This window comes from Thalassophryne amazonica, chromosome 6 (assembly GCF_902500255.1).
Source record: "Thalassophryne amazonica chromosome 6, fThaAma1.1, whole genome shotgun sequence".
In the NCBI taxonomy this organism is placed as follows: Eukaryota; Metazoa; Chordata; class Actinopteri; order Batrachoidiformes; family Batrachoididae; genus Thalassophryne; species Thalassophryne amazonica.
The window spans coordinates 109,168,813-109,185,693 of NC_047108.1; the positions used below are offsets into that span (position 1 = coordinate 109,168,813).

At 41.6% G+C, this 16,881-nt stretch overlaps 1 protein-coding gene and 1 long non-coding RNA gene across 2 annotated transcripts in view; one reads left to right on the plus strand and one right to left on the minus strand.

Moving 5' to 3' along the window:
• Window positions 1–16,881, plus strand: part of mfn2 (mitofusin 2) — an 85,725-nt gene that overhangs the window by 63,303 nt on the left and 5,541 nt on the right. Inside the window, exons 16-17 of the mRNA XM_034173123.1 lie at window positions 6,625–6,821; window positions 13,230–13,364. Coding sequence (XP_034029014.1) covers window positions 6,625–6,821; window positions 13,230–13,364 — 332 coding nt within the window. The remainder of the gene's footprint in view (window positions 1–6,624; window positions 6,822–13,229; window positions 13,365–16,881) is intronic.
• The window catches only part of LOC117512887, a 28,005-nt gene continuing 27,458 nt past the window's right edge, over window positions 16,335–16,881 (minus strand). Inside the window, exon 4 of the long non-coding RNA XR_004561410.1 lies at window positions 16,335–16,347. This is a non-coding gene — a long non-coding RNA (uncharacterized LOC117512887). The remainder of the gene's footprint in view (window positions 16,348–16,881) is intronic.

Here is a 16,881-nt window from a genome sequence, read left to right on the forward strand (position 1 = left end):
AACTGAGTCGGTGGCTCTGAACGTTGCGTAGTAGAAACAGAACAGAAGATGCTTTGGAGTGCTGCTGGAACTGCAGGAGCTCGATCACCCTCGTTGCCATGGCGATGCTGAGTGCCGACACAATCGTTGATGGCTATTGGTTCACAGCAGGGGGAGCCTATCACCTTCATTGTCTTGGTGCTGAGGAACGACAGGGTGATGATCAGAGCAAACTGCGCCTCGGTTTGTTCCGATCAGGCATTTTATAGAAGCGTGACTTCAAGTGTGATCACTGCAGATTTGAAACATTTAAGGAGCAGATCCAGAAGTTAATGAGAGATTAATAATTTCCAGCGCAGTCGGCCCAAGAGTGGACCACAGGTCCTTAAACAGTTTTGTTGGTATAGGATCAAATAAGCAGGTTGTGCTTTTTGTAGACGCTGCGAGTTTCGTCAGCACGCCTAGTGAGACACTATCAAATTCTGTAAATCTAGGTAATACCTCAGTAATGGCGCCCACCTCAATAGCAGGTTGTAGTGGCTTGGTTAAGGCATGCTGGGATATGTTTAAGATAATGTCTTCTATTTTCTTCTCAAGGTAATCCAAGAAATCTTGTGCTGTAAAAGGAGAGTGAACTACAGGTGGTTGTCCATGAATAAGTGTTGCCACCGTGTTGAACAAGAACTTTGAGTTATGCTTGTTTTTGTTGATCAAATCAGAGTAATAGGTCCGCTTTGTCGCCAGTAATGCATGCTTATAGTCTAAGATAGCATCACAGCACGCGAGGTGGAATACTTCTCATTTTGAACTACGCCATTTCTGTTTGAGACCTCTTGCCTTATGCTTGAGGTCACGCAAGTAACCATTGAACCAAGGTGACTTTGGTTTTTTTGAGGGGGGGTGGTTTTAACAAAGGTGGTGCAATCATGGCGAGTGTAGTTTTGAGCACTGAGTTTAAACTGTCCACAAGACTGTCTACTGATTGTGCATTTGCCAAACGTGACGCTAAGACATCAGGCACTCTAGCTTTGAGTTCAGTCCTAGTTGAGGAATTGATGCGTCTCCACAGTGATGAATAAGGTTGTTGTTCCACTAAACACATCAGCGAAACTGTAAACGTAATAAGTGAGTGATAGAGACCACTGACACAAGAGGCATCATGTCAATATTTGTGACGGCAGTACCACGTGCGAGAACCAAATCCAGGGTATTTTCACTAATGTGTGTCGAGTCCTGAATGCATTGCTGAAATCCTAATACATCCGTAATTTCCATAAAGGATTTGCAGAGGGTATCAGAAGGCTTATTTATATGAATGTTGAAGTCACCAATAATCAGAATGTTATCTGCACTAGCTGACAAGTTAGAGATGAACGTCCCAAATTCATCTAAGAATTCAGAGTATGGGCCAGGGGGCCTATATACAGTGACGAAGTAATTGACTTTTATTCTTCTGACCATGGCAATACGTAGTATCATGGGCAGAGCGGAGAATCAGATGCACAAATGAGTTATTTGTGACCCCCAACAGCTAATAAGCTATACCTAGATTTATAAACAAGAACAACACTCCCGCCTTGCTTCGTATCACGAGGGACGTGACTAAATGTGCATGCTGGTGGGCAGGCCTCATTTAAGGGGAGGATAGCTGTAGGTTTAAGCCAGGTTTCACATAACCCAATCATATCTAAGTGATGATCCATAATTACATCATTAATCAACAATGATTTAATGGTTTAATAGATATACCATTCAGAAATGATTAGATATAGTTTATAAAACAGAATATTTTGAGGTAAAATTAAAGCACTGTGCTAAATACTGTACAGATATATTCATTGGTTATGATTTTTATTATTTATGTTAGAACTGGTGGCATTTGAAAGTGCTGCATTCTGGTGATGACATTTCACACTTTATTTAGAGTTCAGTTGGTCTGGTGGTATTTGGCATTAATATGTGGTAATGGTCTTTTTTAATAATTTTTTTTAACTATTACATCAGTTTTAAATGACTTACAAGTGGCTAAAGACTTTTCATTGGCAATAGTTATCATGTCTTTTAGTGTATTATTTACTAAAAGCAGAAAGGGTGTAATTATTAATTTGTATAAGACACACTTAGTATTTGATAACTGCAGAATGAAAAGAATGAAAGCGGAATTACTTTAGTAACAGTCAGTCCATTTGTGGAAACTGATAACACACTGACAAGATAGAAAATAAATTTTAATGAAATCAAGACTTGAGCCATATTTTGTTCCAGTATAAGAGTCAAATATCACTGTTTTAAACCAAGAAAAACTGACCAACATGCTCTGAGAATGCACCACATTGCACCTTTTTTTTTTTTTTTTCCCAAAAATTCCGAGAGTACCTCGCGCCTTTGGCACTTGGCTATCCACTCACAGAAAATCACTCTCACTCATCTTGAATCGCTTATCTGGGATCGGGTCGCAACAGCTCCAGCTGGGGACCCCAGACTTCCCTTTCTTGGGCCACATTGACCGCCTCTGAATGGAAGATCCCGAGGCATTTCCAGGCCATTGTTGAGATATAATCTCTCCACCTCGTCCTGGGTCTTCCCCGGGGTCTCCTCCCACATGGACGTGGCTGGAACACCTCCCTGGGGAGGTGCCCAGGGGGTATCCTTACCAGATGCCCGAACCACCTCAGCTAGCTCCTTTCAACGCGAAGGAGCAGCAGCTCTACTCCAAGCTCCTCATAGATGACCAAACTTCTCGCCCTATCTCTAAGGGAGACACCAGCCACCCTCCTAAGGAAGCCCATTTCAGCCACTTGTAAACTGGGATCTAGTTCTTTCGGTCATGACCCAACCCTCATGACCATAGGTGAGAGTAGGAACAAAGATTGACCAGTAGATCAAGAGCTTCGCCTTTTCGCTCAGCTCCATTTTTGTCACAACAGTACGGTAGAGCGAATGCAACACTGCCCCTGCTGCACCGATTCTCCAGCCAATCTTGCGCTCTATTGTCCCCTCACTTGTGAACAAGACCCCGAGGTACTTGAACACCTTCACTTGGGGCAAGACCTCATTCCCTACCCGGAGTAGACAATCCATCACTTTCCTGCTGAGAACCATGGCCTCAGTTTTAGAGGTGCTGATCCTCATTCCAGCCGCTTCACACTCGGCTGTGAACTGATCCAGTGAGTGTTGGAGGTCACAGGCCGATGAAGCAAACAGAACCACATCATCTGCAAAAAAGCAGTGATGAGACGCTGAGCCCACCAAACTGGAAACCCTCCTCCCCCGACTATGCCTCGATATCCTATCCATGAATATCACAAACAGGATTGGTGACAAGGCGCAGCCCTGGCAGAGGCCAACTAGAATGCCTTGATTAGAGAGAGTGGCGTCAACTCAGAACATGGCGCCATTTTGGTTCCAACTGCACTGAACTACTGAAAGGACCTTTTTATGTTTTAAACATTTTTTTAAATCATTTAACCACATACAGCAACACATTGAGGTACAGATGCTATCAAAATAAATATAAAAATAGTTAAGCTATCAAATTTACATATAAATTTAGAATTTATGATTGATTTTTATTAATTTAAAGCCTGATTTATGCAGCTGCAGCTCTGTAACTCCGTGTCATGCAGTGACGTGAGTGACTGTTTTGTTTTAAAGTTCTCCGTCTCTGAATTATGCTTTATAATGGACTAATTTGACCCTCAACAAGATTTTTTATTTTTTTTTTCCTACAATCATCACCTCCAAATCAAAGGTAAGCTGAACAATTTCCTCTTTTAATGACTTCGTGCTGTAAATGTGATGTGGACTTTTCTGATCCATTTATCAGCGTGCGCGCTACAAAAACTTTTATAATATGATGGGAGACGAAAGATTAAAAGCAGCAAAGTGTCAAATCACAGCCTTTTGTGTCTGATTTAACAGGTGCACGTCAGGGTGCAGCTCCGAGTCTGAACACGGTTTGAAAAAAAACTACCTCTGTTACTGTGCACGTCCAGACTGCTCGGGGTTTTTAATGGAAATACATTGAGGTCGGACGGGACATTTATCCGATGTGAGCCATATGTATGTAACGGATTAGTTACAGTCAGGAGGTGCCGAACATCTACGCGAATCCTGCATTGGGACGTGCGCCTCATTAATGACCAGGTCAAAATTTCCTCTGAATTTTTTTTTCTGTCAGATGTATTTGATCCATTATGTTATCTGCGTGCGCACTGTAAAAACTATTAAAATATGATGAGAGATGAAAGGTTGAAAGCAGTAAAGTGTCAAGTCATAGCCTTTTGCTGTGTCTGAGGATTTAACAGGTGCACGTCAGTGTTTTTAATGGAAATACAATGCGATCAGATGGAACATTTTACAACCCCAATTCCAATGAAGTTGGGACGTTGTGTAAAATGTAAATAAAAACAGAATACAATGATTTGCAAATCCTCTTCAATCTGTATTCAATTGAATACACCACAAAGACAAGATATTTAATGTTCAAACTGATAGACTTTATTGTTTTTGTGCAAATATTTGCTCAGTTTGAAATGGATGTCTGCAACATGTTTCAAAAAAGCTGGGACAGTGGTATGTTTTCCACTGTGTTACATCACCTTTCCTTCTCACAACACTCAATAAGCGTTTGGGAACTGAGGACACTAATTGTTGAAGCTTTGTAGGTGGAATTCTTTCCCATTCTTGCTGGATGTACGACTTCAGTTGTTCAACAGTCCGGGATCTCCTTTGTCATATTTTGTGCTTTATAATGTGCCACACATTTTCAATGGGTGACAGGTCTAGACTGCAGGCAGGCCAGTCTAGTACCCGCACTCTTTTACTACAAAGCCACTCTGTTGTAACACGTGCACAGTGTGGCTTGGCATTGTCTTGCTGAAATAAGCAGGGACGTCCCTGAAAAAGATGTTGCTTGGATGGCAGCATGTGTTGCTCCAAAAACAGGATGTACCTTTCAGCACTGATGGTGCCATCACAGATGTGTAAGTTGCCCATGCCATGGGTGCAAACACACCCCCATACCATCACAGATGCTGGCTTTTGAACTTTGTGCTGGTAACAATCTGGATGGTATTTTTCCTCTTTTGTCCAGAGGACATGACGTCCATGATTTCCAAAAACAATTTAAAATGTGGACTCATCAGACCACAGCACACTTTTCCACTTTGTGTCCATTTCAAATGAGTTCGGGCCCAGAGAAGGCGGCAGCGTTTCTGGATGTTGTTGATGTATGGCTTTCACTTTGCATGGTAGAGTTTTAACTTGCACTTGTAGATGTAGCAATGAACTGTGTTAACTGACAATGGTTTTCTGAAGTGTTCCTGAGCCCACGCGGTAAGATCCTTTACACAATGATGTTGGTTTTTAATGCAGTGCCGCCTGAGGGATCGAAGGTCACGGGCATTCAGTGTTGGTTTTTGGCCTTGCTGCTTACATGTAGAAAATTCTACTGATTCTCTGAATCTTCTAATTATATCATGGACTGTAGATGATGGAATCCCTAAATTCCTTGCAATTGAACATTAAGAAACATTGTTCTTAAACTGTTGGACTATTTTTTTCACGCAGTTGTTCACAAAGTGGTGATCCTCACCCCATCTTTGCTTGTGAACAACTGAGCCTTTTGGGGATGCTCCCTTTATACCCAATCATAATACTCACCTGTTTCCAATTAGGTGTTCTTTGAGCATTCATCAACTTTCCCAGTCTTTTGTTTCCCCATCCCAACTTTTTTGAAACATGTTGCAGGCTTCCATTTAAAAATGACCAAATATTTGCACAAAAACAAAGTCAGTCAGTTTGAACATTAAATATCTTGTCTTTGTGGTGTATTCAATTGAATATAGGTTGAAGAGGATTTGCAGATCATTGTATTCTGTTTTTAATTTACATTTTACACAACGTCCCAACTTCATTGGAATTGGGGTTGTATCAGATGTGAAGGAAAAATCAGTTATATATGGTGTTTTATTACATGGAAAACAATACCAAAACTTGGGGATGTTTTGTGTCCGGTGACTGTGAATATCTGGTTTATACGGTGACAGTTTAGGTGAGTTTTACTGTACATGGGACTGAACAATAAATTTACCTCTCAAAGCTTTGATGATGAAGTCGGCTTCCGTCCCACAAGGCTGACTTTATTTTCCCAAATGTTTCTTCTGTTTGGATCTGAAGGGAATCTGTACATCTTGAAGCCCTTGTTGTCTATTTGTGCCTCCAAATACACAACAACCCTGCATTTTCAGCGAATAAATAAATAAAATAGCTGATTTACATGCAGACACATTAACAGCCAATGCTATTTTGAACCCAAGATGGCACCATGAGTCACATGACCCCCCCCCCCAACTTGTCACATCACCACTCTCTCTAATCAAGGCACTCGAAGGCCAACCTCCCACCCAATCCTCACAGAAAATGTTCAGTCAAAAAATTTTCAGTTGCTTGCGCCCATGAGTGTCGACAGGTCGCACAGTTTTTGTTCCCCTCACATAAACATAGCTGGTTTTTTTTTTGGTTTTTTTTCCTCTACCTCTCGAGGTTGTGCAGTGTCTCCTGTTGTAACTGAGTCCACCTGTGGTCTCTGCTGAATCCATCTTCATCGTTTTTCGTGCTTGAGTGTTGTGTTTCTGTTTGCAGATTTGGAAGGCGGTGGGCTGGCGTCTCATCGCCCTCTCTCTCGGTCTCTATGGGCTCCTGTACGTTTATGAGCGGCTGACCTGGACCACCAAGGCCAAGGAGAGAGCCTTCAAGAGGCAGTTTGTGGACTACGCCACTGAGAAGCTGCAGCTTATTGTCAGTTACACTGGATCCAACTGCAGTCACCAGGTCCACCAGTGAGTCCACGCTGACCGCCCACCACGGCCCTTTTGTTGTTCATTCTGAAAGTGAAGGTGTGAACATGAATGTATACTTCTGCTCCTGGTCCCTGTCTCATGTTGCTTTTCATGATGTCACAGAGCATGTGGGAAACATATGGGAACATGCTAGTGCAGATCTTAGGAAGGACATCACCCAAATAGACGTCACAATACAGTGTCCTCCAAAAGTATTCGGCCCATTGGTATTTCACACATTTTAATTTGTCATTTCAAATACAAAAAGTAAATCTGGCTTCTCAATATAAAAAAAATTCTAAAATTATCTTCCTTAAACACAAACTCAAAACAAATCTCTACAACTTGATATAAATTAATTAAAAATATAAAAGCCAAGATGATGCGTTACATAAGTAATGGGTATAATACCTGTAAATAATCAGTATTATTGCCAGTTTTCTTCAGACAAGTCACTGAATATGTCTTTGATTTTATTTACATCAGTTATAAAGAAATATTTACTTCAGCCCCCAGATAGTGAAGTTTGTCGATGTTGCTCTCAGAGTCTCTTTGGGTGTTTGTGATCTGTGTCTCTGATGTCTTGGTGCAGCAGGCAGGTGGTCAGGAAGTGCAGCTCGGTCTCCACTTGGTGTTGTGAGCAGTGGATGCACAGTCTGTCTTCTTTGGGGAGCCAGGTCTGTCTGTGGCAGCCTTTCTCCATGGCCAGACTGTGCTCACTGAGTCTGTACATGGTCAAGGATTTCCTGAGCTTTGGGTTGGTCACAGTGCTCAGGTATTCTGCCACCGAGTTCTGTCTGTTTCGGGACAAACAGCATTCCAGTTTACTCTGGGTTTTGGTTGATTTTTTTTTTTTTTTTTTTTTTTTTTTCCTTCTCCAATGCGTCACATAGTTTTTGTTTTATTATAATTTGGATTATACATTTAATTATAATTTGGTTTAGTCTAACAGGGTTTGTGTTTGTGTAGAGAGTCCCAGAATCAGCTGGCTGGGGGGCATCTCTCTGCAGTCTCTCTGTGGATCAGGGCTTTGTTATGCAGCTTACTGTGGTCACTATTTTTAAGGTGGTCATAAAATTTAATGGCTCTCTTTTGAACTTTAATAATTAGTGGGTATCGTCCTAATTCTGCTCTGCATGTGTTGTTCTGTGTTTTCCGTTGGACGTGGAGGATGGATTTACAGAATTCTGCATGCAGAGTCTCAGTTTGATGTTTGTTCCATTTTGCTAAATCTTGGTTGGTGAGCGGGTCCAGACCTCACAACCATAAAGAGAAATGGGTTCTATAACGGAGTCCAGTATTCTGAGCCAGATTTGAATTGGGATGTCTACTTTGATGTTGTTTTTGATGTCATAAAAAGCCTTTCTTGCCTCATGTCTCAGGTCATTTACAGCTTTGTTGAAGTTGCCTGTGGTGCTGATGATTATTCCACAGTGGGTGTAGTTTTCCGTCTGATCCATGAAGAAATGATATTTGTGTGACTGGAGGCTCTGTTCTTTTTGGAATATCATCATTTTTGTTTTGGTTAGAGTCAGTGTCGAGGTCCAGGTTTGGGAGAAACTGTGTCGAAGGTCACATTGTTGTTGTCCTTCTTTGGTTAGAGACAGCAGCACCAGGTCATCTGCCAAAAACAGGCCTTTGGTTTCTGTGTCCACTAGAGTGATGCCTGGTGCTGCCGACGGTTGCAATGATTTGGACAATTCATTGATGTAGATGTTGGAGAGAGTTGGGCTCAGACTGCGTCCCTGTCAGACCCCCTGCTTTGGGGAAAGAAATCTGTGTGCTTGCTGCCACTTGTTGTTTGTGTACATTGACTTGATGATGTCATATGTTTTTGCTCCAACCCCACTTTCCAACAGTTTGGACAGCAGACCCTTGAGCCAAACTGAATCAATTGCTTTTTGAAATCAACAAACAGGAAAACAGTTTGTCTTTGTTTTTGTTTCTTTCGTTGTCAGTCAGGGTGCTGAGGGGGAAAATCCGGTCTGTTGGACAGTCTTTTGGGATTTGCTCAATGCGTGTTTTCAGTCAGGACATGTAGGAGTCTGTGGTTGATGTTCAGGCAGAAGATGTTCCCAAGGTTGCTGTTGACACAGACTCCACAGTAGTTATTAGGCTCAAGTTTATCGGTCCTTGGTTCCAAATTTTAATTTATATAGCGTCAAATCACAACAAGGTTTCCTCAAGGCGCTTTACACAAGTAAGGTCTAACCTTACCAACACCCAGAGGAAGAACACAGGTGACAGTGTTAAGGAAAAACTTCCTCTGATGATTTGAGGAAGAAACCTCATTTAGACCAAACTCAAAGGAGTGACCCTCTGCTTGGGCCGTGCTAACAACACAAATTACAAAACAAAATGAATATACAGGAAATGTTGCCGGTGCACAGGATGGTTTCCGGAACAGATACCACACCCATCTCTGCATGGAGCCACACCTCAAACAAGAAAAAAAAGCAGAATCAAGCATCAGAAAGACAAATACAGTGTAACTTTGCCAGCATCAAGCAACAAGAAAAACAGTAGAAATGCTAAGGTATTTCTTCAGTTTTTCGGTAATTACCCTTAGCTCCAGGATCTTCCTCAAATATTGGGGAAGATCCTGGAGCTCAGGATAATGCAAGTCAGTTCAATTTCAACAGTGTCACCTCAAGGCGCTTAACACAAAACAATTTAAAAACAAGATAAAATGAATTCAAAGATTAAAAAGCACAATTAAAAGAGTAAAAATAATTAGGGCTGGGTAACGTTAACGCGCTAACGTTGCGTTAATTATTGAGGTCATTATCGCCGACAATTTTGTTCCTCCCCTTAACGCTGCGGTTTTTTTTTTCTTTTTTTTTTTTAGCCTTTTATGACTGTTGCTCGTTGCATTTTATTTTGAAAGCGTCAGTCGGGGGCGAGCTTATGCTGCTGCTTCCTGCTGATAGCTAAGTTCACACAGAAAACGACAGGCTATGCAATGCATAACAAAGCAAAATGCAGAAAGACGCCGAACTTTTGAATGGACATTTTCGGTACAAAGTGTTACAGGATCAGGCCCGGATCCAGACCGGTTTGGACCGATGCAGCTGAACGTGCCGAACGTGTGCCCGCGGTGAACACAGCTTTTCGGTGGTTTTCATGTCAACCTATAGTCCGTAAATTATACAGATTTTTCCGAGTTTCAGAGTCATACGGACGTACAAATAAAGTCGGATATTCAGGGTTTGGTCTGTAATAAACTATTTCTGCAGCGCGGCTCCACTTTGAAACCATGAACCATTGAAGCAATGCTTCGATTCAGTAGCTCGTTGGTTCTTTGATTCACTGCTCTTCAGAAACGGCAAGCCGCTTCTTAACCCCTCGCAAAGCCATTAAAATATCGTCAGTCACTTTTGTGTGGATTAAAGTCACTAACTGGGACTCTTGTCTTGTTGCTGTCAAGAAACGAGAATCGTCCTCCGTTCCGTTCACACAGCTCGAAACGCTGCGCGGCTGAGACAAGAGTCGTAATTAATAACTTCAAAATGAATCGCCGCTTTAAATAAAATGACACCTCTTTCCAAATGTAATACAGACAAGAAACTACAATCGACTAAAACGTTTTTTTTTTTCCTCCCAAAATGAAACGTGCTGTATTTTCTTTTCAAATTACATCCTGAAGTGAAGCACAGCAGCTGTAAGCTCAGCTCAGATATATGGAAACACATTCATGCCAATGTCTGAAAGGAGATGCTTTAGACAAAAACTACAGATTTTGTTTATTCCTATTTATGTCCAGAGATCAAGGATTCACCATGTAGAGTTCATTATGTACAAAGTTTAAGGATCCAGTGACCAAATTCATATTTATTTACTTTAAGACTCAATAAAATGTTCAATTTCAGTTCAGTTGAATCGGCTTATAAAGTGCCAAATCACAACAAAATCTAAATATACTAAAACAAATACATCACAATTGTACACATATCAAATTGTGGTATGTGTACAATTGTGCCGTATTTATTTTAGTACATTTAGTCATGGACATGAATATTGTTATTTTGATATGAAACAGGATAACAAATGACCTGCCAGTGGTTTTATATTTGATTTCATTAGTGTGTTTCAGTTGAAATTTACATTTTCAAATTTATGCAATGTTCATTTACATTTTCAAATAAAACTGTGCTTTTAAGCGGCTTTTGAATTCATTTTTGGGTTTCACATATACCATGCAATTAATCGTGATTAATCACAGAAAGTCATTGAGTTAATGCGATTAAGATTTTTTTTATGTTTGCCCACCCCTAATAAAAATAGAAATCTAAAAAGCACAGTAACACAACATACTAGCCATAATTAAGGGAAAAGAAGTGTGTCTTAAGTCTACACTTGAAATGTGAAAGAGTTTTAATGTGGCCATTTGGAATTTGGGGTCTGTGGATTTGATCGTTTCATTTAGGATGATGTCGACACCACAGACCTTCTTGGTTTCAGTGGATTTGATTTTGTCCTGAAGTTTTTTTAGGGTCATGAGGTCATCTAGTGGGTTCTTTGATGTCTGACTCTTAGCTTTGTAGTTTTTCTCTTTGTTTGAAAATCATCCCCAAAAATGATGTTTCCACCCCCATGCTTCACGGTTGAGATGGTGTTCTTGTGGTTGTTCTCATCTTCCAAACATGGCGAGTGGAGTTTGTTCCAAAAAGCTCTATTTTGGTGTCATCTGACCACATGACCTCCCATACCTCCTCTGGATCATCCAGATGGTCACTGGTGAACTTCAAATGGGCCTGGACATGTGCTGGTGTGAGCAGGGGGACCTTGCTGCCCTGCAGGATTTTAAACAATGACAGCATCGTGTGTTACTAATGTAATCTTTGTGACTGGTCCCAGCTCTCTTCAGGTTATTGACCAGGTCCTACCGTGTAGTTCTGGACTTTTTCAGGATCATCCTTACCCCACGAGATGAGATATTGCATGGAATCCCAGACTGAGGAAGATTGACAGTCATCTTGTGTTTCTTCCATTTTCTAATAATTACTCCAACAGTTGTTGTCTTCTCACCAAGCTGCTTGCCTGTTGTCCTGTAGTCCATCCCAGCCTTGTGCAGGTCTGCAGTTTTGTCCCTGTTATCCTTAGACAGCTCTTTGGTCTTGGCTATGGTGGACAGGTTGGAGTGTGATTGATTGTGTTAACAGGTGTCTTTTATACAGACAAGTTCAAACAGGTGCAATTAATACAGGTAAAGAGTGCAGAATAAGAGGGCTTCTTAAAGAAAAATTAACAGGTCTGTGAGAGCCAGAATTCTTGCTGGTTGGTAGGTGATCAAATACTTATTTCATGCAATAAAATGCCAATTATTTAAAAATCATACAATGTGATTTTCTGATTTTTTTTTTTTTTTTTTTTTTTTTTTTTTAATTCTGTTGAAGTGAACCTATGATAAAAAATTACAGACCTCTACATTCTTTGTAGGTGGGAAATTTGTTTCCCCTATTTTCTCTCCAAAGTAATCTAAGAACTCCTGAGCTATAAATGGAGATGGGCTTACAGGCTGGTGAATAAGTGTCGCCACCGTGTCAAACAGGAACTTTGAATTGTTTGTTTTTTGTTAATCACAGTAATGAGCCCATTTCAGAGCCAATATCTCATGATAGTCAAGAGCAGCAACACGCCATGACTTCTCACTTGAACTATGCCATTTGCACTCATGATTGAGTCCACGTAGATGATCGCTGCATTATGGGGAGTGCGTTTTGGTGGTGGGTGCTTTTGTAACAGATGGAGCAGTGATGAGGCTCTAAGCACTGGATTGAAGATATTCACAAGGCTGTCTACTGACTGATCATGTCCAGAAAGTGATGCTAAAATATCAGGGAGTCTCACTTGAAGTTCATATGATGATGGATAAGTATCTCGTCCCAGTGGACAGGGTGGTTCGTGTGGCCTTGGACACACCTGCATTTCATCTGGCTGTGGCAGATAGGTGGTTACATTGGAGAGGTGCACCTGCTGTCTGCCTGGGTGGCTGCCATCCAGAACCCCCGGCTTTGTTTTGCTCTGGTGTGGTGCATGTGGCGAGCACAGCGCCTTCTCCCAAACCTGACTTGTGCTGAAGTTATTTGTGGTTTGTCACCTTGACAGTAAATAGCTGAAAATGTTTTCTGTGATCTTAAGATGACAGTCACGAACAGATCAAGGATCAAGACATTTTTGTATTTTCTTTGTCTACATTGGTCCATTTTTAAATACACAAATGAATATTTGACTTTTCCTGTGCTGCCTGTCGACATTTTGGCTGTCTAGAGGAGAACCGATCGGTCTGGCTTTGGTTTTGTCGTTTCTGAAATTGAACATTATTAATCCTAAACAGACTATTTCCTGTTTTTGATGTTTTTTGTTCTTTGATCTTCAGTGCCTGTGTGTCTCTCTCATCTCTGTCAGGGAGTTGGCCGGAGTCTTTGCTCAACTTTGTCAGCAGGTGGACGTCACTCGGCAGAACCTGGAGGATGAGATCGCTGACATGAACAACAAGATCGACCTGCTGGACGCTCTCCAGAGCAAAGCCAAGCTGCTTAGGTAAGAACCTCTCTGCTCATCGGTGTCGTAGTCTGATCGGCCCCCCTGTGTTCGCTGCACGTGTCGTGTCAGAGGGGAACGATGAGTCCACACAATCAGCCCCCCCCCCCCCCCCCCCCCCCCCAGTGAATTCTTAATTCTTGTAGATGTAACAGTTAATGTGCACAGAGTAACAGCTTACTTTCGATGTACTCGGGCACATTGTAAACGACACCCTTGGTCATTTTTTAATATATTAATGTGATAATATTAATAAATTAAAACCAGCTATGACACTCATCATTTTTAATATATGGGTGTGGTAATCCACCCTCTTCTGGTTTTTGGTAAAACTAGTAAGTGCAACCCTTCAAGTAATCGCCTCCATCAGTTCATTGTAGTCACGAACAGTCTTTCCGGCATTCAAAACTCTCTCTTCAGTGGTGTCCGTTATCAGGATTTTCTTAAAAAGAAGACCTGAAAGTTTAGCGACAAATTGCCAGAAGGTACATCTGAGATGCAAGCCTAGTTTTGATCTGTTTTGGTGAAAGAAAATCCTTCTCTGCTCTACTCCACTATGAAGCTAAGACTAGTGATGCAAAAGTGCACTGTGCACAATTTCTCCAGTCACAGCCACAGAAGCCTGTAAGTTCTTCAGGGTTGTCTGGGTGTCTTGGTGGCTTTCCTCACTCTTCTCCTTCTTGCACAGTCACTCAGTTTTTGAGAACTGTCTACTCCACACAGATTTACCATAAAGTGTCATAACTGTTTGTATTTATTCATAACTGATGGAAATGAAGTTCAGGACATATTCATTGACTTGGAAATGTTCATGTATCCATCCCCTGACTTATCTGAAGAAAACTGGCAATAAAACTGATTATTTACAGGTATTTTGCCAAAGGGACCCATTACTTATGCAACCCATCATCTTGACTTTTATATTTTTATTAAAAGCTGTAGAGATTTGCTTTCAGTTTGAGTCTAAGGAAGATAATTTAAAAATTTTTATGTTGAGAAGCCTGATTTGCTTTTTGCATTTGAAATGCCACAAACAAATTGAAATGCATGAAATACCAAGAGGCCGAATACTTTTGCAAGTTACTTTAAGTATCAAGTGCGAGATCACAAGCAAGCATCTTATTCCTTTGGCGGGAAAGTGAGAAACCGGGGGGACCGATTTTACTGGAAGTAAACCATGCGCTGTATGCAAAGGGGGACATATTTTTAGGGGGGACCGTTCACACTGCGACTCCGGAACCAGCAGCCGAGCCCGGCTGACATGCCAGCAGCACACAAAACATATTATCACTGGAATATTTTTTCATATTGGTCCAGATCAATATTTATCACCAGATGTCATTATGCCCCGCTGGCCGAAGTCCCGAAGGAGGATTATGTCGTGGTGATTTTCGTCTCTGTCCATCTTTCCCAAAAAGGGTATAAGCATTCTGAAATCAACTTTTCTCACATTTTTAGGAGGAATTTTGTGAAACTTGGTACATGTCCTCATGATCCCCAGGTATAAATTACGGGGAGATGCAGCGATCAGCATTTCCGTCTGTCCGTTTTCACCTTTTCGCGTGATAGCTCAAGAATTAGTTGACCAACTTCATTCATATTTACAATAAGGATGTACTTGGGTGATCCAATGACATCAGTTGGTTACAGTGATCTTCACGTCAATTTCAAGGTCACAGCGCGATATTCAAGATATGGTCATTGCCACCCTTGTTAGCGCAACATCTCAAGAACCACTTGATGAATTTCAATCATATTTAGCATAAGGGTGGTACTTGGGTGATCCCTGTACACTTGTATTGCTGATTTGTGTGTGTGTGTGTGTGGGGGTGTGTGTGTGGATACAGTCCACTCAGAAAGTATCACAGCGCTTCACTTCTTCCACATTTGTTATAGCCTTATTCCAAAATGTAATTTTTTTTCCCCTCAAAATTATGCACACAATACCCCATAATGACAATGTGAAAAGTTTTAGATTTTTGCAAATGTATAAAAAAAAAAATTTAAGAAATCACGTCGTTTCGTTTATTTTTTGTTTATATAGCGCCAAATCACAACAGAGTTGCCTCAAGGCGCTTCACACAGGTAAGGTCTAACCACTTTGGCATCATGTTTGGAAGAAACCAGGCACCATCCCTACAGTGAAGCAAGGTGGTGGCAGCATCATGCTGTGGGGATGTTTTTCAGCAGCAGGAATTGGGAGACTAGTCAGGATTGAGAGAACGATGAATGCAGCAATGTACAGAGACATCCTGGATGAAAACCTGCTCCAGAGCGCTCTTGACCTCAGACTGGGGCGATGGTTCATCTTTCAGCAGGATAATGACCCTAAGCACACAGCCAAGATATCAAAGGAGTGGCTTCAGGACAACTCTGTGAATGTCCTTGAGTGGTCCAGCCAGAGCCCAGACCTGAATCTGATTGAACATCTCTGGAGAGATCTGAAAATGGCTGTGCAGCGACGCTCCCCATCCAACCTGATGGATCTTGAGAGGCGCTGCAAAGAGGAATGGACAAAACTGCCCAAAGATAGGTGCACCAAGCTTGTGGCATCATATTCAAGAAGAGTTGAGGCTGGAATTGCTGCTAAAGGTGCATCAACAAAGTATTGAACAAAGGCTGTGAATACTTATGGACATGGCAGTTCTTAGTTTTTTTGTTTTTAATGAATTTGCAAAAATTTGATTCTTAGTCTGCATTGTTGGGTTGGCTTGTTTTGCACCGGGTGCCCTTCCTGATGCAATCCTCCTCATTTATCTTTGCTTGGGACTGGCACTCAGAACATACTGGCTGCACTCCCCATGTCAAGGCCCAGGTTAACAGTGGTCGCCACCAATGCCGTTGCCCAACAGGGTGCTGGTGGAAATTGGGCTGCTGGGTAAAGAAGAAGAAGAAGAGGAGGAGGAGAATGTGTCCACAGACAGTGGGAGAAGAGGAAACTAGAAGGATAGAAATGAGAGTCTGGACTTTAAATGTTGGCATTCTGACTGGTAAAGGATGAGAGCTGGATGACATGGAGAGGAGAAAGATAGACATACTGTGTGTGCAAGAGACCAAGTGGAAGGGAAGTAAAAGCAGGAGCATAGGCAGGGGTTCAAATGACGATGAGGTCATTTTAAAGAGTTAAGAGTGTTAAAAACCGACATCATTGCGTAAAGGATTTTACCGCGTGGGCTCAGGAACACTTCAGAAAACCATTGTCAGTTAAAACAGTTCATCGCTACATCTACAAGTGCAAGTTAAAACTCTACCATGCAAAGTGAAAGCCATACATCAACAACATCCAGAAACGCTGCCGCCTTCTCTGGACCTGAGCTCATTTGAAATGGACAGATGCAAAGTGGAAAAGTGTACTGTGGTCTGATGAGTCCACATTTCAAATTGTTTTTGGAAATCATGGACGTTGTGGCCTCTGGACAAAATAGGAAAAAGACCATCCAGATTGTTACGAGTGCAAACTTGAAAAGCCAGCATCTGTGATGGTATGGGGGTGTGTTAGTGCCCATGGCATGGGCAG